Below are 21315 nucleotides of genomic sequence, written 5' to 3' on the forward strand. Positions count from 1 at the left end.
GTTGTTTAAAATGTCCATTGGAATGTTGTCCTGCCTTTTTCTTTGAACACTGGTAGTTTTACCATTAAATATGTGACTATTTTATTTTCACTTTTTAGCTAGTTGCAGAGCAAGGAGGATTTGATGTGGTTTGCAAGGAGAGAAAATGGACCAAAATAGCCACAAGGATGGGCTTTGCTCCTGGCAAAGCCGTGGGCTCGCACATCCGCGCGCATTACGAGCGAATTCTCTACCCCTACAACTTGTTCCAGTCAGGGGCGAGTCTCTTGGTAAGCTCTGCTGAAACCAACTGCTCAGTTCATGTAGCAGCCACTCTGGGAGGGTTCTCTTGGTTTCTGGAATGTTTGTGAAGCTGCATTTTGTGCCTGGTGTCATGCAGGGGACCAGATGCTGTGCTCAGCAGTTCAGGAAGCCACAGGCAAACTTTTCATTAGAAGTGAAGTTTTTAGCATTAGTCCTCCCAGGTAGCCTCTGACTCCTGTTTCCAGCAGTATCTGTTGGTATTCTGTCTTTAAGTTTACCAAAACCTCATGATAAGGGATGTTCCTGTAATGATTTCTGTAAGGCCAAGTACTGCTGCATCCATGGAGCATTCCAGATCCATCTCTCTTGCCACAACTTGTGGGCCTGAGTGGGCACATGCCTAGAGTGACTCAGGGACTGTGCCAAGCCATGGCAAGGTTGTGGCACGTTCACTAAGGGGGAAAAGTTGCAGAAGGCTTCCTGGCTGCTGTAGTGATGCTAACAGCGTGACCTGGGATATTTTTCAAGCTTAAATCTTCATCCTTCCTAGTCATCAATCTTTGATTTGGCCATTAAACCATAATTCAGGGTTGATTGAGAGTGGAGGCCACATAATCTCTAATGAGGAATAGGTCTGATCTTTTAGAGCAGCAGTCATTTATTTGGAAAACCAAAATTGGTTGCAGTTGCCAACATCCGTTTTTATTTCTTTGAAATGCTCTTTCCGTGATGATCTTTCAAAGACAGGAGTGCTGACCTTTTTTAAGCAATAAATGCCCTAATCCTGTTACAAGCAATATCTCTGTGTACAGAAATCAACACAGGCCTTTACACAAAGCTACCAAAATGAGGAAGGGATTTCATGTAACTCCAGAGAGGTTAGAATTAGACTTTTTCTGTAGGTAGTGACAATTACTTCTCAGTGAAGAACAGCTAAATTCTGCTGGCTCTTCAGAAAAAGGGGTCTTTTGCAAACAGGATAAGAACAAAATAGAGTTGAAGATGAAAATCTTCATGCTAAGGAAACTGCTGGATCAAAAATTATTTGGCTTCCCTCAAACATTCATGTTAAGTAATGGAAAGCAGCATAATTTTCTAAAGGCATTTAATTGAAAACTTGGCATTTATATTAGGTCTGAAAACTGAGATTTCTTTTTGGGTTTTTATTGAGCCTGTGTGTTTGTTACACCTTTCTTTGCTGCCATATTTTTGAGGTGCCATTGCACAGGGAAAGATCTCATTTAAATTGTAAAACAGTGAATATGGTACCATAGTATCCTGGGAATAGAAATTTCCTGAGAGTGTCTGTCACACAGTTAACACTCACTTCATGGTTTGCTCAGTGTTTAACTCTTTTAGAAGAGGCTTTTCTTCTTTAGGTGAGGATGTGCTTCATTTCAAATGACTTTTCAAGCTCTGCCTTGCAATGAGCACTTGACATCTGTCCAAACCCGTGTGGAGGCAGTTCTAGACAAGTGATGCATGGAAGGTTAACTTATTTTTTAGCTCCTCCCCTCCCCAGGCAGTTAAAATATTCCCCTCCTATATGTGGCAGACACAGATTTTTTTAATGACCTGAGAGAATTTTCACAGAAATAAGCTGAGTTTAGCTCACTTTTCCCTCTAATTTGATTTTTTTTTCCTGACAGTGTTGTCTTTCAAGTGAGTTTGTTTTACAATACGTTTTTTGAGTATCATGTCAAATGAGATTCTTTTTGGCTTCCTTTCACATGTTTTTATTAAGTGGTGCTTACCCAGATGCTTCTTGTGTAGGTGTTTGTTACTGTGTGTCTGTTCAGTGGTAATGTAAGCACCTGAGCTGTGTTTTTGGAGAAGCTGTGGCTGTTCAATGTGACAGCTGTCAGTTGGAGATGTGCTTCCTCCTTTAACAGCCTGTTGAGAGAAGCTCTTCATGCAGCTCTGGTGCTCATCCAGACAAGATTACTGCTTGTATTCACTGAGTCTTTTGATTTTTTTTTTTCTTTATTTGGTAATACTTGAAATAGTCATTGCTTTCTTTCCTGCAAAAGCCAAAAATATGAAATTATGTAGTTTCCACTAATGACTATGCCATAACTTTAATCTCCTCTAGATCTGTGTATAGCATTATCTGTTTGTGTGGTTTCAATACATGTTAAAGTGGCTTCAGGAGTTATTTTGACAGATATTCCAGCTGGAGATATTTCTATCTACATGCTGAAATAATGAAACTCTCTGGAGCTGTTCAGAGGGGAATAGACTGGAATAGCATGTTTTCATTAAAGCTCATGTTCAGTCCAACAGCAAAAATTCCTTAAACCAGCCAGTTTGTAATACCCAAAGCAGCTCTCCACAGGGGGTATTTGTTTTCCTCTTTATTTTGAAATTGGACTAGACAGGCCTTGGGTGTCTCCAGAGTAGTTGCAGTGAACCTGTTGGTACTGGCTCCTGCCACCTGTACCTCTCATTCCCAGCTGTAGTAACTGAGTGGCATCCCAGGGAGTCACACTGAATGCCTAGAGGGACAAGTGTCCCCTGCATGAACTGAGGTGTCCAGGATCTTCTGTCAGGTGCACCTTCTGTGGTGCATTGCCCAGATATTTCAGGATTTAAAGTGCAGCTACATTTTGGGGCCTTCAAGGTGGTCTTACTTCTGTTTTTCAGTGAATCCAGTTGACTCAGTAGTTGTGCATCTGGTCTCTTTTCCAAACTAAGGCTTTAGTGAGCTTCATACTTCCCAAGATTTATATGTGTGTGCCCCTGATAGAGATATTTCAGTGTAAGACATTTTGTCACTATAGGATACAAAGTGAAACAACACAGACACACAACTATCCAAGTTACAAAAGAGGGAAGTTTAATTTCTGACTCTAACATTTATAGATCTCTAAAAGTGACAATAGATTAGAGGATGACAGTGCTACCTCTCCAATGACAGTGAACAAACAGTTTATTAAATTTCTTCTCCTCCATAAAAAAATACAAAGCAATAAGTTATTTACATAAAGTGTGTGAGAAATTTTGTTACAAGATTATAAACATTAAAAAGCTTAGAAAAACTTAAGAAAAACCCAAAACAACAGACATTTCTCTGGCATCTTCATTGTTCCTGGAGAGCAATGAGCACCTCTGGAGCTTGGTGGGGTTTACCCTCCATGGATGTGTAACAGAGGTAAACCAGTTGTGTCCTACAAGTACAGGGAGCCTGACTGACTTAATTACTACTGATAAATGTCTGAACCTAGAGGACATTAATTGTATCCCTCTCCCCCCCAATCTTTTGACTTCCTGAAGGCCTTGTGACCATTCCTGCACTGTCCTTTGTCTGCTAAAGGAGCTGCTGCTTTGTGGCTTCAGCTGAGGGGTTTTCACTTGCTCCCTGTCACTGCTGAGGGTTCAAGGTTTGTGTGTGCAACCATCTTGTTGGAATCTAAGGAGATCATGGTCAGAGTGTGTGGGATGAGCTTCTGGGGAATGGTTGATGGAAGCACAACCTCACCAAAGCCTGGTTGGGACAAGGAAAGGACTGCAGAGATGGCAGCTATGTCCTTGGTTGGAGCCAGTTGATTGTCAGTGTAGGGGTAAAGGAGGGACAGAGGAGTTCTCATCCTTAGAATTTAACAATTCCAGGTGTTCTCTTGGTCCAGCTGGTACTGTGATTAACAGCCATTCCTTACCACTGCCTTTGCCTCGGGTTAGAGAGGCACTGGGAAGTGTTTGTGCTTAAATAGGTGGTGAAAGATCATTATTTAGGAAATGTCTTGTGCTGTTTTTCAAGGAACAGTGAATGCTCTTTTTCTTTTTTTTTTTTTGTGGGGTTTGGGGGTTTTTTTTGTTTGTTTGGGATTTTTTTATTTTTTCAAGGTATTGTGGGTGGGGTTTTTGTTGGCTTTTTGGGTTTTTTTTTGTTATTGCTGGGGTTTGGGTTTTTTTTAGTTTGGATTTTTGGGGGATGTTTTGGGTTTTTGGGCTTTTTTTTTTTTTGTTTGTGTGTGGTTTTGTTTGGTTGGTTTTGTTTTAGTTTTTTTTTGTTTTGGGTTTGTTTGGGCACTGCACTGAAGTGAGGCACAATCTGTTGGTTTTCAAGGTTTTCTTACACTTTTGTTTAGGAAAAGCTGTTTGCCTGCCTTCTAGATCTTTGTTTTCAAGGACCATATGTCCTCTATTATCAGAAGCAGTAGAAACTCTTTTTTTCTGATAATTTTGGTTTTCACATGAGGAACTGAATGATTCAAGGACCCAGATTTTATAGACGTTATTTTCTCTTCTCTCATTTTCAACCTTTTCCTACCCATTTGCTCTTTCTGCTTGTCCATTTTCTGTTCTGAGAAATTGGGGTTTTTTTGCTATCTTCCACTGATATTGATGTCACATCATCTTCTTTCATCTTTGGTAGATGCCTCATCCATGGAAGCATTTAAGGCCGGGTTGGATGGGTCTCAGCCTTTTCTAGTGAAAGTGTCCCTGCCCATGGGACAAGGTGATCTTTAGGGTCCCTTCCAACCTAAACCCTCTGCAATCCTGTGGTTTTGGTTCCAGTGGGAGCTTTAAGGCTCTTGTGGAGAGGCAGCTGCAGTGCTCTGGGGCTCCAGACCCAACCTTTGAGCATCAGCCAGGACTCACTGGTTGTGTGCACGAGCTCCAAAGCTGAGTGGCACTGTGCATTTAATGCTGAAGTTAAGTCAGCCATTTGCTTTCAGAATATAAATCTAGAGTTTACAAAGTCTAACACTGGAGGCAGTCTGAAACAAGCAGCAGCTCTGGAGGTTTCTTTGGTCACAGGCTGTCTGTGGGTGATGGTTAATGACATCCTGCCACCCTTGACTGATACTCCTTTTTTGTTAAATACTTAGTTTTTTAGCATAGACTTCGCTTCTAAAATAACACTTTTTCCTCCTTTTCCCTCCCCCCTCCTGGCTGTAATTTGTTTCTGAAAGTCTGTTTTCTGTGCTGTCTATAGGGCATCATCATCCTCACACCACTGCAGTGGTCTCTCTGTGCTTTACTGCTCTCTCTTGCTGAGAAAATGCTTGTGATGGGAATAGACTAACAGAACTGGGGAAGTGTAGATCCAGCAATTTCATGAATTACTTCCTGGCAACATGAGATTTTTCTGTCTGTAGGATTTGTTGTTTACTCATTAAAAACTGTTACATTTTGTCTGCAGTTACTGAGTGTTGTGTGGCTTGACAAATGGGGAATTGTCACTAATTATTCTGTTTCTTGCCAGAGGTATGCACAGTTTTCAGCAATTAAGTGTGTTCATTCAGCAGCTTGAAAGAACTAAAACTGTTCTTGAATATTTTCCCTTCTGCCCTTAATTTAAGCAGCAGTTGTCCTCTCCAAAACATGGAAAGAGGGGAGCTCCTGCAATGTGCATAGTACAGAGCTGTATTTCAGTTAGGACAGGGATGTTTGATAGGTTGTAATTTACTTTTATATTGCTCTGTATGTTGGCATGACAGCCACTCAACCTTAGGACACTTCAGCAGTTGCAGAGTGCTGGTGACCCAGTCTGCAAAGCCCCATCTCCCAGAAGAGTTGGGCTTGGTATTCCACACAGAAATGTTTGGTGCTCATTAACACTTAAAGGATGACTTCAGCTTTATTTAAGATCCATTATTATGGCTATTGCAGCCCTTAAACTGATGAGAAAAAGTGATGTTGTGCCTTGTTCAGATAAGTAATGTTCCATTGTCATACATGCTGTTTATTAACCCAGCACAGGAATTATTAGGGCCCTGTCTATGTTCTTTCCATGAGCCAGGAAATTGTTCTACACTGTTTGTATTGCAAGGAGAGGCAGAAACAAAGTAATCAAATTGTCTCTTTAGTGCTTGCAGAAGCCAGATCTGAGCAGTGACACGAAGGACAAGGAGTACAAGCCCCACGACATCCCACAGCGACAGTCGGTGCCACCCTCGGAGAGCTGCCCGCCCGCCCGGCGCGCCAAGCGCCTGACCCCCGAGGTGAGCTGGGGCAGAGGGACCCTGTGTGAGTGTGTGTGTGCCTAGGAACAGGTGAGCTGGGACAGAGGGACCCTGTGTGAGTGTGTGAGTGTGTGCCTAGGAACAGGTGAGCTGGGGCAGAGAGACCCTGTGTGAGTGTGTGTGTGCCTAGGAACAGGTGAGCTGGGACAGAGAGACCCTGTGTGAGTGTGTGCCTAGGAACAGGTGAGCTGGGACAGAGGGACCCTGTGTGAGTGTGTGAGTGTGTGCCTAGGAACAGGTGAGCTGGGACAGAGGGACCCTGAGCAGGACTGTGTGTGTGTGTCTGTGTGTGTGTCTGTGAGCTGGGACAGAGGGACCCTGAGCAGGGCACTCTGTGTGTGTGTGTGTGTGAGTGTGTGTGTGTGTGCCTAGGAACAGGTGAACTGGGGCAGAGGGACCCTGAGCAGGGCAGTGTGTGTGTGTGCCTAGGAACAGGTGAGCTGGGGACTGAGGGCACTGTGTGTGTGTGTGTGTGTGAGCTGGGGCAGAAGGACCCTGAGCAGGGCACTGTGTGTGTGTGTGTGTTTGTGTCTAGGAACAGCTGCTTCACTGTGTCAGGGCTACCTAAACGTTCAGAAATGGTGAGAAACAACTGCTCACTTTGAAAGTTTAAAAAGGTTTATTAAACCTTAACAAAAATACAACATAAGAAAAAAGTCGCAGCGCTGGAAACTGCCCCTCGTGAGTACCACGTGGCCGGTTCATCTTCAAGATGGATGCTCAGGCTTTTATACCCCTGGGGGTTGCATCAGCCAGCCCTGGCCCCTCTCAGAGTTTGTCAGTCAGCTCTTTGCCATTTATCAGTGCAGACTGCTTTCTTGTAACTGGATTGGGGGTCAGGTGTTGCCATGCTGCACCCCCTAAGCACCAAGCTTTTCCATTCCCAACTGCCCCAGGTAAGGGACACCTGTGCAGCTTCTTTGTACCTGTCCTAGATAATCTAGGCTGTCTGATGGCAGCAATACAGGGGGAGAAAGGGAACTATGGGGAGAACAGAGGACATGTAAATTACAATAACATAACTATACATCACTAAAGCTTTTCTTAATAGTCACACAATAATCATCCCTTAATTGTGAGAGCCAATCATCTCATTTTCCATCTATAACAGAAATCGTAAATAATGGGTAAGAATTGTCTGGTACTTTACCCAGTGTATAACTGAGGTTTGGTGTTCTGGGAGGCTCTGCTGTGGGGACTGTTGGTAAGGCTGTACAGTAGGGTTATGCTTTCAGCATGATATAGATACTGTGGGGCTCTTAGATTAAAGTACAGGTGACAAATCCTGGAAGTGAAGCAGCTTTGATCTGTTGTTCCTTCTCCTTGTTCTCCAAATGTACCAGGAGGTTTCTGTACATATCTCATGAGTTGAAGCCAGCTATTAGAGTGGGGAAGATTTTGGTTATAACATCAGCATTGTTATAATTCATTTTTCACTCATGAGTTCTATAAATTTGTGTTAATTTACCCTTGCAATATAAGGAAAAAATGCATACCATGAAGTCAGTGTGGTTTTCTATGATCTTACACATCTCTGAGAAGCAGTGTTTGTTTGGATAAGCATGAAATGTATTGGTTATATCTCAGTATCTTCTGTGAAGACATATTTTAGGAGATCATGTGTCTCCTTTGTTGCTGGAAAACAGCAATACTTTGGCTCCAGCCTTTCCAGCCTGATGGTCCTATCTCCAGAGAGTTCCTATTTCTTTTGTTTGAGCAGATGAAGAGTAGGGGAGGATATTCCCAGGAGAGGGTCTGATTAGTGGTGACATCATGAGTTAGGAAGGTCACAGTTTGTTTCAGACTCCCATTGTTCTGGTCTTGGTCTTTATTAGTGCTAATAGCACAGCATAGCTGTTGCAAATTCTGCCTGTAATTATGCTTGGTTAATGAGATACAATTAAGGGTTTCTAAAGCTTTTCCACTCAAATACCTGGTTACAAGTGGATTTATAATTCTGAGCAGACTTGAGTAGTTTGGGCTGAAACTTTCCATTTGAAGTATCTGCCTGTGGTTGAAGGATTCTTGTTCTCATGGATCCCTTAGGAATTGACAGCAGGACAAATATACACTAAAATTCCAGCTGTTTCTCTGGCAGTGGTCTCAGATGGCACTGACAGAGCACATTTTTGTCATTTTGTGGGAAACCAACTACACATCCTAAGCCAACAGACAAGGCTGCCCTCTCAGCTCTTGCCCCAAGCACCACTGATGTTGTGTACCTCATTTTTGTGGAAAGAAGATCCATAATTAAGAACATAACTGGAACACACAGCGCTAAGGCTGAATTGAGCAACAGGGACTGGCTGGCTTAGCCAGGAGCTGTAGTGTTTTAAGACAGTAATTTCCTGAAATTAAGATTTGTTAATGTGAATTTAGCTGTTCCATATCAATGCAGTCAGAGAAGGTGATTAAATCCATTTTATTCAGCATTAGAGTTCCAAGCAGTTTGCATTTGCACTGACCTGGTTGCAAAAGAGAAATGTTTGGTTCATATCTCAATTTTTTGCTCTAATGCAATACACAACTATTTGTCAATGTCTTAAACTGTGAGTCTTAAATTCATTCTGATGTTTGCCAGTTTGATGTTTTCAGTTGTGAGACACCCACAGTTTTGAGACACCCACAGTTTTCCCTTGCCCTTTCCTACCTGGTGAGTAAACAGTCAGGAGAAAATGTTCATAATGAGAAAGGAAAAGGGCAATGACTGTCTAGGCTGGCTTTGAAATGCAAAGGCTTTAAGTGCTTGATGTAGAGCAGTTCAGTGTGAAAGACCACAACAATGCAGGGGAGGTGAAAGTGAGATGACCTGATGTGATAAAAGGCTCAGGCCAGACCAAGAGCTGCTCTTGTGAAGATCAGTATCAGCTGAAGCACAAAAGGCACAGCTCAGAGGAGCTGAAGCTGCAGAAACTGGGTGTCTATCCCTGCACTTGAGGCTCAGGGCATGCTGGCCCTGAGGCAGAACTGCTGCACACAATGAACAACTTGTCTTGGTGCATTTCTTAAGCAGTGTGACCTCTGAGTGGTCTGATGGAGATATTTGGGCAAAGAGAACATGAAAAGTGATTAGGAAATATTGTCAAAACCAGCTCTGTAAAAATCAAAAAGCAAAACCCCCTAGATTGAACATCAGTTCCCACCCCATAGAGTACATAGGGGCTGTGTCCAGTTCTGCCTTAGACCTGACACACACATCCCATCTTCTGGGCTTCAGAGAATGGCTGAGTGACTTGTTGCATGACCTCATTTCCTTAGAGTGTTGGAGAAACCTCTTGTAACGCTGAGGGATTTGAGAATTGTTCTTCCACCATCTCAAAATTTCAGGGAAGAAATGTAAGCATTAAATGGAAGAGCATTATTCTGTGGTGAAAGTTCCAAGATGTACCAACAAAGGTCCCTGCTTTGAAGACTGGAGCATGTTCTGCTCCTTAGGAGTACAAGAAAATCTGTGAAAGCACTGAGTTCCTTGTGCTTTGCTTCTTAATGGGTCCCACTGAAAGCAAACCCAAATCCTGGTATCATTATTGGCATGGATATTTTGGAGGATTTACTTTCCAATCTTCCATGTTGTTCTCTGCATCATTTCTCTCTGAACTACTTGTAAATAATTGAAGACAAGTATTTCAGAACTCCAGGTGTCAGTTTAGATTTAGTGGTTTGTAAGTATCAAATGGTTCTCTGAGTTTAATTGAAGTCCCCATAGTGTCTCTCTGACTCTCACTGGAACAAGGCAGGTTACAAGTCTTGAACTTTTGTGATACTTCAGAGAGGTGTTTGTGTCTCACACCAATGCAATCCACATGGTTTGAATTGGAAAGGACTTTAGGAAATGTTTAGTTGGGACTCACAGAGCCAACCTTTCCCAGAGCCAGCTGGAGATTCCAAACTCATCTCTCTGTGCTTGGGCAAGCAGCCAGATCAGCTGGCACTGAGCATCTTCCCAAACACAAGTGGCAAACCAGAGTCTTCCAGCTAAGGATGTTACTTAGGGGTTTTTCCTTGTTTTGTTTTTTTTTTTCCTTTTTAAAGGCAACCAATGTTAAAAGTGAGACTGACCCTCCAGAAGCCAGAACTCACAATCTGAGACGCAGAATGGGCTGTGCCCCTCCAAAGAGTGAAGGTGGTGAGTGAAACACAGCAGAAATGCAGTTTCTGTTATTTTGCACAAATGTGTTTTAAGACCAGAACTAAAATTAGCATTTGGAACTGTTCAAAGTATTTTATAAAAGAAACCAACTTTCAGTTAATTTTAAAATAGGATTTTTTGATAAAAAGTTATTTTATGGATTTAAGTATTTTGGGGGGGTTTCTTGTAAGTGGTTGAGTTTTCTTGAAGATGATGTTTTCATTTGAAAAAGACTTACACTTCTTTGAACTTGGGTGTCTCTTCTGGAACAATCAGAAATAAGATTGGAGCAATGTTTTTGTTTTGTATTTTAAATAACATCAGTCCATGAGCTTTAAATAGAAGAAACTCTTTTAAGAATGTATCAGATATCCGACATTTTTTGGAAGGAATTTGGACTTAAAATCTGGAAATTTAACTAATGAAAGCAAAAGGTAGTCTGTTTTGAGCTTAATGATAAAGTTCCTATAATATGATTAAATTGCTGCTATCAGCAGTCCTGAGTCTATTCTCTCCTTAAGAAATAATTATTTGAGACTGAGACACTATTTAATGCCATCAAACACAAGAATAAGCTTGTTGATAAATAATTTAGCCAAATAAATACAAGAACTGTTTACAATTACTCAATAATTGAAATTACCTGAGCAATCTGTCAATCTCATTTGTTCCTTCAGAATCTTTTTTTCAATAATTTGTTTAGATTATGGTGTTTTGTAATTTGAATTTTTTTTCTTCAAGGAGTCTCTAAGCACTAGCCTCCCTCCCCCAAGAGCAGAAGGAAAGAGCTCTTGACAACATTCTTCAACACCACGTGGAAAGAAAACCTTAGCTGATAAACCTGCTCATAATTCAATTAAAATGAATTAAAATGGCATATACTGAAAAACTGTGGGCTGTGATAGCCAGTGCTGGCTTGTGGGGGTGTGCTGGGATTTTTGGATAACACTGACTTCTGGAGGCATTGCAGGAGTTCGAGTCTTGCCCTGTGCTGACTGAACCAAGTGTGGGGGATAACAATTCAGCAAACACCTTGGTGTGATGCAGTCTAACAAGCAATAAATAAAACAAATAATAACAAAGAATGCTAAGCATTGAAACATTTTGCAATACTCTCATTTTTTTTCCTTTGCCCAGACAAGGAAATGCGCAGTGTGGTGAAGCTCCCTGAGAAGAAAGAACTTTCTGGCGAGCTAGAGAAGGACAAATCCAAAGCCAGATCTAAAAAACCCACCAATGCTGTGAGTACCCCCTGCCTTCCTGCAGCTTTTGCAGGCATTTCTGGATTTCTCTAGGGTGTGTAGTAAAGCCTGCTGTCACTTTGTCACATGGAAGACTCCTGGCTGCTTCCTGGAGCCCCAGCTGAAGCACAGCAGTGTTTGTGCCTGCTGGAATATCAACAGTGCCAGAGCTTCACAGAGCTGGGAATGGCAGGATGGTTAAGTTTCATTATCTATAACTAAAGTAACTTGTTTTCTGTCTCCAAAGTACAGTCTCAAAATAAGCATTTTGAAAGCATAGTGCAGTGGAAGTGATTGTGTGAGCTGATCCCTCCCCACAGCTCTGCAACCTCAGGAGAGCTCTGTGCAGGCTGTGGCACATGGCACTTCACAGACCTGCTCCTAATTCCACAATTTCAGCACTAAATTGGAAGCTTTGTTGTTCAAATGTATCTTAAAAAAACCCCCAGCTCTCCACATGCCACCAGCTATCCCCCAAAACCCCCTCCTGAAGGCAGTGGTAGTTGTCTCACTTCTGAGAAGATAATGCTGAGATTCTTTCTGCCCATGCCACAAGTTAGGTCCCTCCTAAAACCAAACCTGTTCCCATTCAATCCACACCTGTAGCTGGTACCTGAGAATGAAGGGTGCAAATACCAGAACCCTGACTCCCTCACCCCCAAATGAAAAAGAAGCTTGTGGGGAAGAACAGGAGATGCTGCTTCTTTTTTTTTTTTTTTTTTTTTTTTTTTAACAACTTAAGGCAAGAGGTTCTGTCTGTCCTCTTGACTCTGTTCTGTGTTTGGGAAGAGCCTTCCAGGCTACTGCTGGTGAGAGTTGGGTGTAGGACAGGCAGCAGAGAGCCCATCCCAGGCTGGAGTGCTTGTGCCTGTTCCTTAGGGCTTGGGAGCTGCTCTGTCAGAATTAAGAGCTGCCCCCCTACCCAAAGCTCCTCTGGGAGGTTGGAGGCTTCTCTGAGGAAAATAAGGAACATCCCCAGCAACAGGAACTCCTTTCTCCAGATTTCTGTTTTCCAAGGCAATTGGTCTCAGAGGGGAATGAAACACCTGAGGCTGCACATGGAAAAGCCCATGCTGGGTTTGCGAGCCCCAGCAGATGTTGGGTTATTCCTGCCCAGCCCCAGGTGTTGGGCTGCACCTGCCAAGGCCACAATACTGCTGATCTGAGCTGTCCTGGCACTTGGGGAAAAAAAATGCATGGAAGGGCTTGCAGTTCTTGTTTAATTACAGAGGGAGGTATTTAAACTTCTAAAAGAATATTCAGGGTGTGTTTGTCTCATTTCCATTGCAGAGATAAAGTAAGGATAAGCTTTGGGGAGTGTCACAGATGGGAGTTACCAAACTGCTTTCACCCTGAGTTACCTTCAGCTCTCCCATTGCTCCTGTGGGATTCTGTGTTGCAGGTGGATCTGTATGTGTGTCTCCTGTGTGGCAGTGGGAACGATGAGGACAGACTCCTGCTGTGCGATGGCTGTGATGACAGTTACCACACCTTCTGTTTAATTCCACCCCTCCATGATGTTCCCAAAGGGGACTGGAGGTGTCCCCAGTGTCTGGCTCAGGTAATCTGACAAATCACTGCAGTAAAGCCAAAGGCTAATTTGTATTTTGTGGGTTTTTTTAAACTGATCAGGAATAGAAAATACAATGTATTGCTGTTTAAGGTTGTGCAAATAAGGTGATAGAGGTAAAGCTAAAATGAAGACTGGGAATGCTTCATATTGCAAAGCTGACACTTATTGTTTTGAGCCAAAAATTGGTATGTCTTTGAAGAACATTTTGGATTTTAACTGACACCTTTTCTCTGTACTTATAATTGGAGTCTCACTTGGTGCTTCAGTGTGATCATTTATGGATCTTATCCTGCTTAGCTCTACTAGAGTAAGGAGAAATTAGGCATATTAATTCATTGATGTTTATGCAGATTTACAAATAAATTTTGTAATTTGGTGAACCAAGCAGAGTTTCTCCTTCTGTCTCTGCCTTTTGGAAGTGTTTTCATTTCAGTGGTGTCCTTCCTTCTTACCACTCAGAAGCTGTTACAGGAGCCCATTTGTGTAAATCTGAGCACAGTGTTGTGTGAATGGGTTACAGAACCAATTTCCTTTTCCCTTGCAGGAGTGTAACAAGCCTCAGGAAGCCTTTGGGTTTGAGCAAGCAGCACGAGACTACACCCTGCGCACGTTCGGGGAAATGGCCGATGCCTTCAAGTCAGACTATTTTAACATGCCAGTACATGTATGTTCCTGCTTCATCCTCGTCTTGTGTACAGTTCATTTGTGTGGTTAGCTAAATTAGGTAAATCTAGGGAGTGAGGAAAGGAGGGATTCTGGTTTTGAATGGAATGAAATCCCAAATCAGAGGTTCTCATTTACATCAGCAAATCCTAGTTATTGCTGGTTCGTGGTTTCTTGTTCCACCAGCTGCTTGTGTTTTTATTTGGTCTTTTCCCACTTTAGAAGAAGTGTCTGTAGGCAAGAGAACAGTGACTGTCAGGCACTCCTGAGAGAACAGGGCAGCAGCATCTCCTGGAGCCACATCTCTGCTGCAGTTGTTTTTCTCTTGTTGAAACAATTTTAAAATGGAGAAAAGCTTCAAGCTAATGGAGGTTCCTCCCTGAGACAGCTTTGATGCACGTGCTCCTCATCTACTGATTCCTCAAACATACTCCCTTTTGTTCTCATACCTAGATGGTCCCCACTGAGCTGGTTGAAAAAGAATTTTGGAGACTTGTCAGTACCATTGAAGAGGATGTGACAGTGGAGTACGGAGCTGACATTGCTTCAAAGGAGTTTGGCAGTGGCTTCCCTGTTAGAGGTGGGAAGTTTAAAGTTAGACCAGAAGAAGAGGTAGGTCTTTGAGTTCACTGTGGGTGTTTTTATTGCAGTTTTTCATGGGATAGCTCTTCTTGGTTTAAAGCACAATAATTGAACTGGGTTGCAAAGAGTTTTGTGTATCTGGCAGAGTATTTAAGAGCAGAGCTACACTGGGATTTTGAATAAATAAAATTTGCTGTAATCAGCCATTCAAAGCCATAGGTTTATTCTAGTAGTTAATAAATAACTTCCAAACCAAATAAAACCAAATTAAAAAGGTGTCATTTTAACAAAACAGGGCAGGTCAGGATTGTGAAAGAGGCAAAGACAATGGAGGCTTTAGTCTTTGAGTCATTGACTTGTTTCTTATATTCCTCAGTTGGGAAAAGTGCTTCTCTTCCATTGCTCTTGAGTAGATTTATTTTCTTGGGCTTTCTCCTCCTGTTGTATAAACCTGTGACTGTTCTGCTCCATTTTCAGGAATACCTTGATAGTGGCTGGAATTTAAACAACATGCCTGTGATGGAGCAGTCTGTGCTTGCTCACATCACTGCAGACATCTGTGGGATGAAACTGCCCTGGCTGTACGTAGGAATGTGCTTTTCATCATTTTGTTGGCATATAGAAGACCATTGGAGCTATTCCATTAACTATCTGCATTGGTGAGTTTGAGGAATAAACCCAGACTAGGAAACAGTCTCCCTTTCCTTCCCTATTCTCCTTAATTAGTGGACTAAAAGCAGATTTGCAGAGCTCAGCCAGAGTAACCTGCTGTCCTGTTGCAGCAGGGTCAAATCTGACAGTGTAATTCCTACATTGATTTACTTTTGGACAAGAGGTCATGTTTTGGAAAGAGACATCCATTCCCAGTTTTAAAAAATCCATGAAAGATGCAGCAGATACTCCATCAAATGTTTTATTATATTCAATATAAACTAAAAACCATGCGAGTTTTCTTTTAACAATCATCCAACTTCAGCTTAGCAACTCAGTTCCGGCAGGTTTTGTCTGTTGGATGGATCATGCTGTCATAAATCCTCTCATCAAGCCAACACTTGTCAGCTGTAATCAGGACAGATCTTTACCATCTCTTTGATATTCTAAATAGACTGAACTCCTTGAACTTCTCACCTTACAACAGCTTTTCTAGAGTCTGGATTATGCTTGTCACTCTTCCTGAAACCTGTCAAGCTCTTTCTCTTTCCTAGTTCATACGAGTATTCAAGCAGAATGGTAAAACCAATGCCAGCTGCTGTTCAGTGGGTCCTTTTTTTGCTTGATTATTCAGTTGCTGCTCCTCGAAATAGCAGCTTCTGCAGTGCAGCCCAAGAGCCAGTGACTTAATTCACTTGTTTTCATGGTGCTTACTGTTAAAAAAACAAATGTTTGAGTGAAAATAAGCAAAGGAGTGACAGTATTACATGGTAAAAACAATCTATCTTGTTATGTGTTACTGCTTTTTTTTTCCCTCTTTGTCTGAGTCTTCAGTCAGACTGAAAACTGTGGGTGGAAGAGGAGATTGCAGCACAGATTTCATTCCTTCTAGGAGCATTTCCCTCACTGTTCATAGAATGTCCTCCATAGTGTGCCCCCAATTGCATTGTTGTCTGCAGATGGCCAGGAAGGTGTGGCAGTGCATATGAGTTCTTGTGCATACACGAGATACATCCAGACATAAAAAGTTACTTGACCTGCTTTTAATTTATTTATCCTCCATCTGAAAAGTCATTGATGTCCTTTCATTTGCAGATATCCTTCATTCCCCTTCCATGCAGGGGTTTAAATCTGCATTGGAGGGCAATGTGCATTTAAAGTTAAAGCTGTTCTTGGCCAGAGCAGTCTGAACAACCTGCTTCTGCAGAGACAGTGCTCCAAACTGTGAATCAAAGACTCCAAAAAGCAGGACTGGTTCTTGGGAGAGTCCTAGGGATGGCATGTCCATCTTCAACATTCCCATGTGCCTTGGAGGGGCCTGTGTCCTGCCTGGTGCAGTGTTGTGAGCAGCTAACCCCAAGGGACCCAGGCTGCAGCAGCAGAGCTCTCCTAGGGTTGGAGACAGTAGTAATCCTACAGAACTCTGAATTCTGTGTTGGTTCTAGAAATGGTAAAAGGGAAAAAAACAACCCCAAACCTTTGCTCTAAAGATGCTTGGCAATAAATAAGTTGTCAGTCCTGGACAGAGGAAGAATTGCCATCATTGCTTCTAGTATTTGTACAGGCGAGGATGTGGAGCAGTCAGGAAGCAGAGCAAAAAAACCTGTGACCTCCACTGCTGCTCCCTCAGGCTGCTGGCACCTCAACACCTGCATTAGAACTGTCTGTAACTTGTTCCCCTGAGTCCAGAGACCCCCAGTTCCAATATCTTGCTTCAAGTTTACACAGTTCATATCTGTTGTGTTACCCATTCCTCAGTGCTGGTATATGTCAGGGAGCAGAACTCTTGACTAGCCCAGTCCAGACACAGAATGGATTTTAGTTGCATCTGTGGTTGGTTTTCCTGGACTCCTTGTCCCAGGATGATGGCCAGGCCCAAGGCTGCAGAGTTGTCCCAGAATGGTGGCCAGGCCCAAGGCTACAAAGTCATTTAATACTCTGTAACAACTCCTTGTGTGTAACTCCCTGTGTGTAGCTGCCCTTCCACAGTCCATCCTGCTGGCTCTCCTCTTCCCCTGACACAGGGGCTGTGTAAGTACAGGAATGAACTCCTAGGGATGAGAGGTAGACTTCTGGATTCACACTTCACTTTTATATTTCGGAATCCTCCCAATTACTTCATGATTGATGGAACTGACTGTTGGGTCAGTTTTAGTCTGCCAACTCTTCAGAAGTCTTGGAATAAGGTGATTTGTCTGTTTTCCTTTCTAAATACCTTTTCTAAGTTCATTCTTTCTAAGGCCCTGGAGGCGTTTTTGTCTCAGTGCTGCAGTGAGCCAGTGTCAGTGTAAGCTTGTAACAGTATCTGCTGGAACACATCTGCATCCCCTTAATTCTCTCAGCTGGCTTGCATCGAGTGCTGAAAGTTCTTTGTTTCTACTCTGGATATGGATTTTTTTTTCCTTGAAGTCTTGCATAATTTGGAAGTTTAATTTCTACTTCCTATGTGTTGCTTTTGTGGCAGCTGTACATAAGACAGAAAGAACTGGCTTTGGTTGTTGGACCCAAGAGGGAGTTTGTGTTCATGAGAAAAGACAGGCAGCTTATGTTTTGAAGTTGTGCTGGAATCAGCAGAATTTCACTGAGGACTTCTTCAGACTTTTTCTCCCTCCCCCACAATATTTGAAGTACCTGCTCAGAAGTGTAGGCAGTTAAAAACAGGTCTGGAGAAGAGGGACCTGTGTAAAATGTGAAGATTCAGGAATGTACAGCACCTTTGCATTCCTTCCTGGTGATATGCCCTTCCTTTGACATGGTGTATTTTAAAGCAGAAGACTAAAAATGTAACTTAAAGTTTGCTTATATTTAACTTTTTTTAATAATCTTGCAGGGGGGAGCCTAAAACGTGGTATGGAGCCCCAGGGTACGCAGCTGAGCAGCTGGAGGATGTAATGAAGAAACTTGCTCCAGAGCTATTTGAGTCCCAGCCAGATCTCTTGCACCAACTTGTCACCATAATGAACCCGAACACTTTGATGGCCCACGGGGTGCCTGTATGTGTCAGACTCCTGTGCTACTCCCCCAACCAACCCTCTTTGATTGGAACTCTACTTAAAGCTGATAATTGAAGCCACTTTTATTACAGAGGTGGTGTGGTGGTTTCCATGTGTGTTGCATCTTCCTTATCCACTAAAATGTGCCACTGTGAACAGATGGGCAATGGAATTGTTGCCTTTGGAGTCAACTGGCAGACTCTTCTCTGGAGATCTATCTTGGATATTTCTATTTCTGTGTCTCAGCTGAAAGGTTTAGGCTTTACCTTTGGAACAATGGCAGGAGCTCTTGTATGTCTGTTCAATCAGACACAGTTTTTTTGGCATAGAGTTTCTGTCAAGGCCCCAAACCTCATTCTTCCTTTATTTTGTCATCCACATGCTCTTATTTTTCCTGGATAAGTCCTTAGGTATTTAAAAAACATTTTTTCATCCGATTTCATCTTATTCCATACTAGATTATTCATGGGAATTATGTCCCTTTACAACTTAATTGGCTTTTGATGGGCTGACCTTGGGACTTTAAAGAAAATCTGGAAAAAGTAGCAAAATTGTTTGTCTCCTATGGTAGCCTACAAAATGGAAGAATGCAGGATGACTTGCCTGCTTTCATGCTGACTGTGTGGCCCCAACAGTCTTAGATGAACAATAATATGAATGTTAAGGTTCCCAATTTCTCTTCCCCTTCAGCTGCACATTGGAGAGAGCTGGATCTGTGTTGACCCTAACCCTGAGGTGTGAGGAGCACAAGGCCCAGGCAGCCAACCTAGACCTGTTCAGAGTGGGGTGTGGCTGAGTGGAACCCAGGCTTTCCATGGTTTTATGTGACACTTTATCAGCTGCCAGTTGTAATTGTTGGGCTTGTGATTTAAACTCTGGGAAGTCCTCACAGAAGTTACTGCGAGTTGGAAATCCATGTTCTCCTCCCCATCTGTGTTTGGGTGTGAGCTGACCCTGGCCTGTCTGTCCCTCCAGGTGTACAGAACCAACCAGTGTGCAGGAGAGTTTGTTATCACCTTTCCCAGAGCTTACCACAGTGGCTTCAACCAGGGCTTCAACTTTGCTGAAGCTGTGAACTTCTGCACCGTGGACTGGGTATGTTCCAAACCAGTTTTTCCCTAAGTGAGCAGTTCCAAAGCTGTTCCTAGCTGCTCTATAGCTCTGATTTATTGCTGAGGCACAAATCTAGGCCACAGATCAGAAGGAGCCTGTTACTGTGTTTGCTGAAGGTTTGTCATGCACTGAGCTGCAGGCTGCCTCTGGTTCTGAAGATTTAGTTTGGAATTACGTGTCAGGGCTGATGTAACTTTTGCAGCAGGAGGAAGGCACAGTTCTGTGCATGCCTGGAGTATGAAATGCGCCAGTGTTGCTCATTTTTGTGTCCCCAAATTCCGTCTCAAATCAAAAGCTGGAATGATAAAATTTCCTAGTTTATTGCACTGGGAATTCTCTAAGTGCTTTCTGCAGCTGGAAACCAAATCCAACTTGGACATCTTTTCTGCTTTAGCTTCTGTGATAAAATTAGATAATACATGTAGCACATTACTAAAAGTTAAAGACATTGATAGTCCTCTTGTAGGGGAAAAAATAAGAATTGCATCTCATGTGAGAGCATCCTCTTAGGTAGCAGAGGTGCTCTAGGTTTTTAGGGAAAGACACCTTAATGGGAAGAGAGCAAAAAGTTCTGAAGTTCAGATAGAAGGTTTACAGAGCAGTGCATCATTCCTAGTGAGCTTCACTCAGCTCTCAGAACTGGCAGAGATGGGCACACATTACAGTTATTAGGTTAGAGTTATTGAGTAAGATCTTTGTCTTTTTAAAAATAAACACAAATGGAGGACAGTTGCTCCTAAGTTACAAGTAATTTTACCTTGATAGAAAGTGACTCAGATACACAGTGCTGTCTGATCTCACAAAGGTTCTTCTAAGCTTCTGATATTTCAAATTACTTCTCTTGTGATTTTTTTTTCCCCCAAAAAGGTCTTGGCTATTTGTAAGTGTAGCCCAACTAAAACATTGCTAGATGTAAAAAACATTAATTAGAAGAGAAAGATGACTAATATTCCAAGAAAGCTTTCTGCACTTGACTGTGCTTATATGTTAGTTGGTTTGGTTTGGTTTTTCCTCTTGCCCTTCCATGAGTTTCACACTGGACCCAGCACGTAACCTCATTGTACTCTGAGCATCCCTGTTTGCCTGCTCCTAAAACAGAGCTGAGTGACCTGCCCAGCTCAGGATGAGCTGTGTGCTGTGCCTGCAGCCAGTCAGGGACATCAGTGCTCCCTGAGCCAGCAGTTTCTCATGCTGCAGTACAATTCCTGTCAGCAGGGGAAAGGCCCAGGGTGCCCTGCACCTGTGTGGGATGGGGCATCCCTCGAGTGGTGGGTATAGGCCAGGCTTATGTACTTGTCCTTTTGATGCTTCCTTGGCCTCAGTGCATTTTTACCTTGGATCTTGCTGAGCCCACTGTGGTTTAGTGATTTAGTAGCCTTTAATTACAACCTCTGCAAGAGGGGGCATCTCCTTCAGCTCACACTGGGAAAGAACTATAAGCATTCCTGGTGCGCACAACTCGCGATCTTGATTTCTCTAGTTTTACACTGAAGTGTGAATGTTGTTGCTGAAGGATTTGTCTGGGGGCAGTTTCTGGGTAGTAGCATGCAGAGGGATTCCCTTGATCTCCTGTCCCAAGTGCACCCTGTGTCTGCCCCACAGCTGCCCCTGGGCCGGCAGTGTGTGGAGCATTACCGGCTGCTCAACCGCTACTGCGTCTTCTCCCACGACGAGATGATCTGTAAAATGGCTTCCAAAGCAGATGTCCTGGACGTTGTGGTGGCATCTACAGTCCAGAAAGACATGGCTATTATGATTGAAGAGGAGAAGAGGTTGCGTGAGAAGGTTGATAAACTGGTGAGTTGTAGGAAATGATGGCTTGGGTTGGAAGGGATTTCACTGGTTATCTCCTTCCATCCCCTGCCATGGGCAGGAACACTTTCCACTAGACCAGGTTGTTGCCAGCCCTATCCAACCTGGGCTTGAGCACTTGGAGGGATGGAACTCATTATAATAAATGCAGTAACAGTTGAAACAGTGATGTGAGAACATGCTGGTTCTCGTACTGGGGTGTCAGAAGCTTAGAGGTACTTAATCCCTTCCTAAGTTGTGGATTTCAGAGGAGCACCTGGGTAAAGAATCATTGATCATGCACCTTATTTTAGTACCTGCCCTTTAATGTTGTTCAGAATGTCACTTTAAAGGTGGTAATTGTACT

General features: G+C 42.9%; 1 protein-coding gene across 1 annotated transcript in view; it reads left to right on the forward strand.

Moving 5' to 3' along the window:
• The window catches only part of KDM5B (lysine demethylase 5B), a 59388-nt gene that overhangs the window by 14813 nt on the left and 23260 nt on the right, over positions 1–21315 (forward strand). The window contains exons 4-14 of the mRNA XM_059487938.1: positions 99–269; positions 6057–6191; positions 10245–10338; positions 11479–11582; positions 12985–13143; positions 13700–13819; positions 14272–14430; positions 14878–15059; positions 17882–18044; positions 19020–19139; positions 20760–20954. Coding sequence (XP_059343921.1) covers positions 99–269; positions 6057–6191; positions 10245–10338; positions 11479–11582; positions 12985–13143; positions 13700–13819; positions 14272–14430; positions 14878–15059; positions 17882–18044; positions 19020–19139; positions 20760–20954 — 1602 coding nt within the window. The remainder of the gene's footprint in view (positions 1–98; positions 270–6056; positions 6192–10244; positions 10339–11478; positions 11583–12984; positions 13144–13699; positions 13820–14271; positions 14431–14877; positions 15060–17881; positions 18045–19019; positions 19140–20759; positions 20955–21315) is intronic.

This window comes from Ammospiza nelsoni, chromosome 23 (assembly GCF_027579445.1).
Source record: "Ammospiza nelsoni isolate bAmmNel1 chromosome 23, bAmmNel1.pri, whole genome shotgun sequence".
Taxonomy (NCBI): Eukaryota; Metazoa; Chordata; class Aves; order Passeriformes; family Passerellidae; genus Ammospiza; species Ammospiza nelsoni.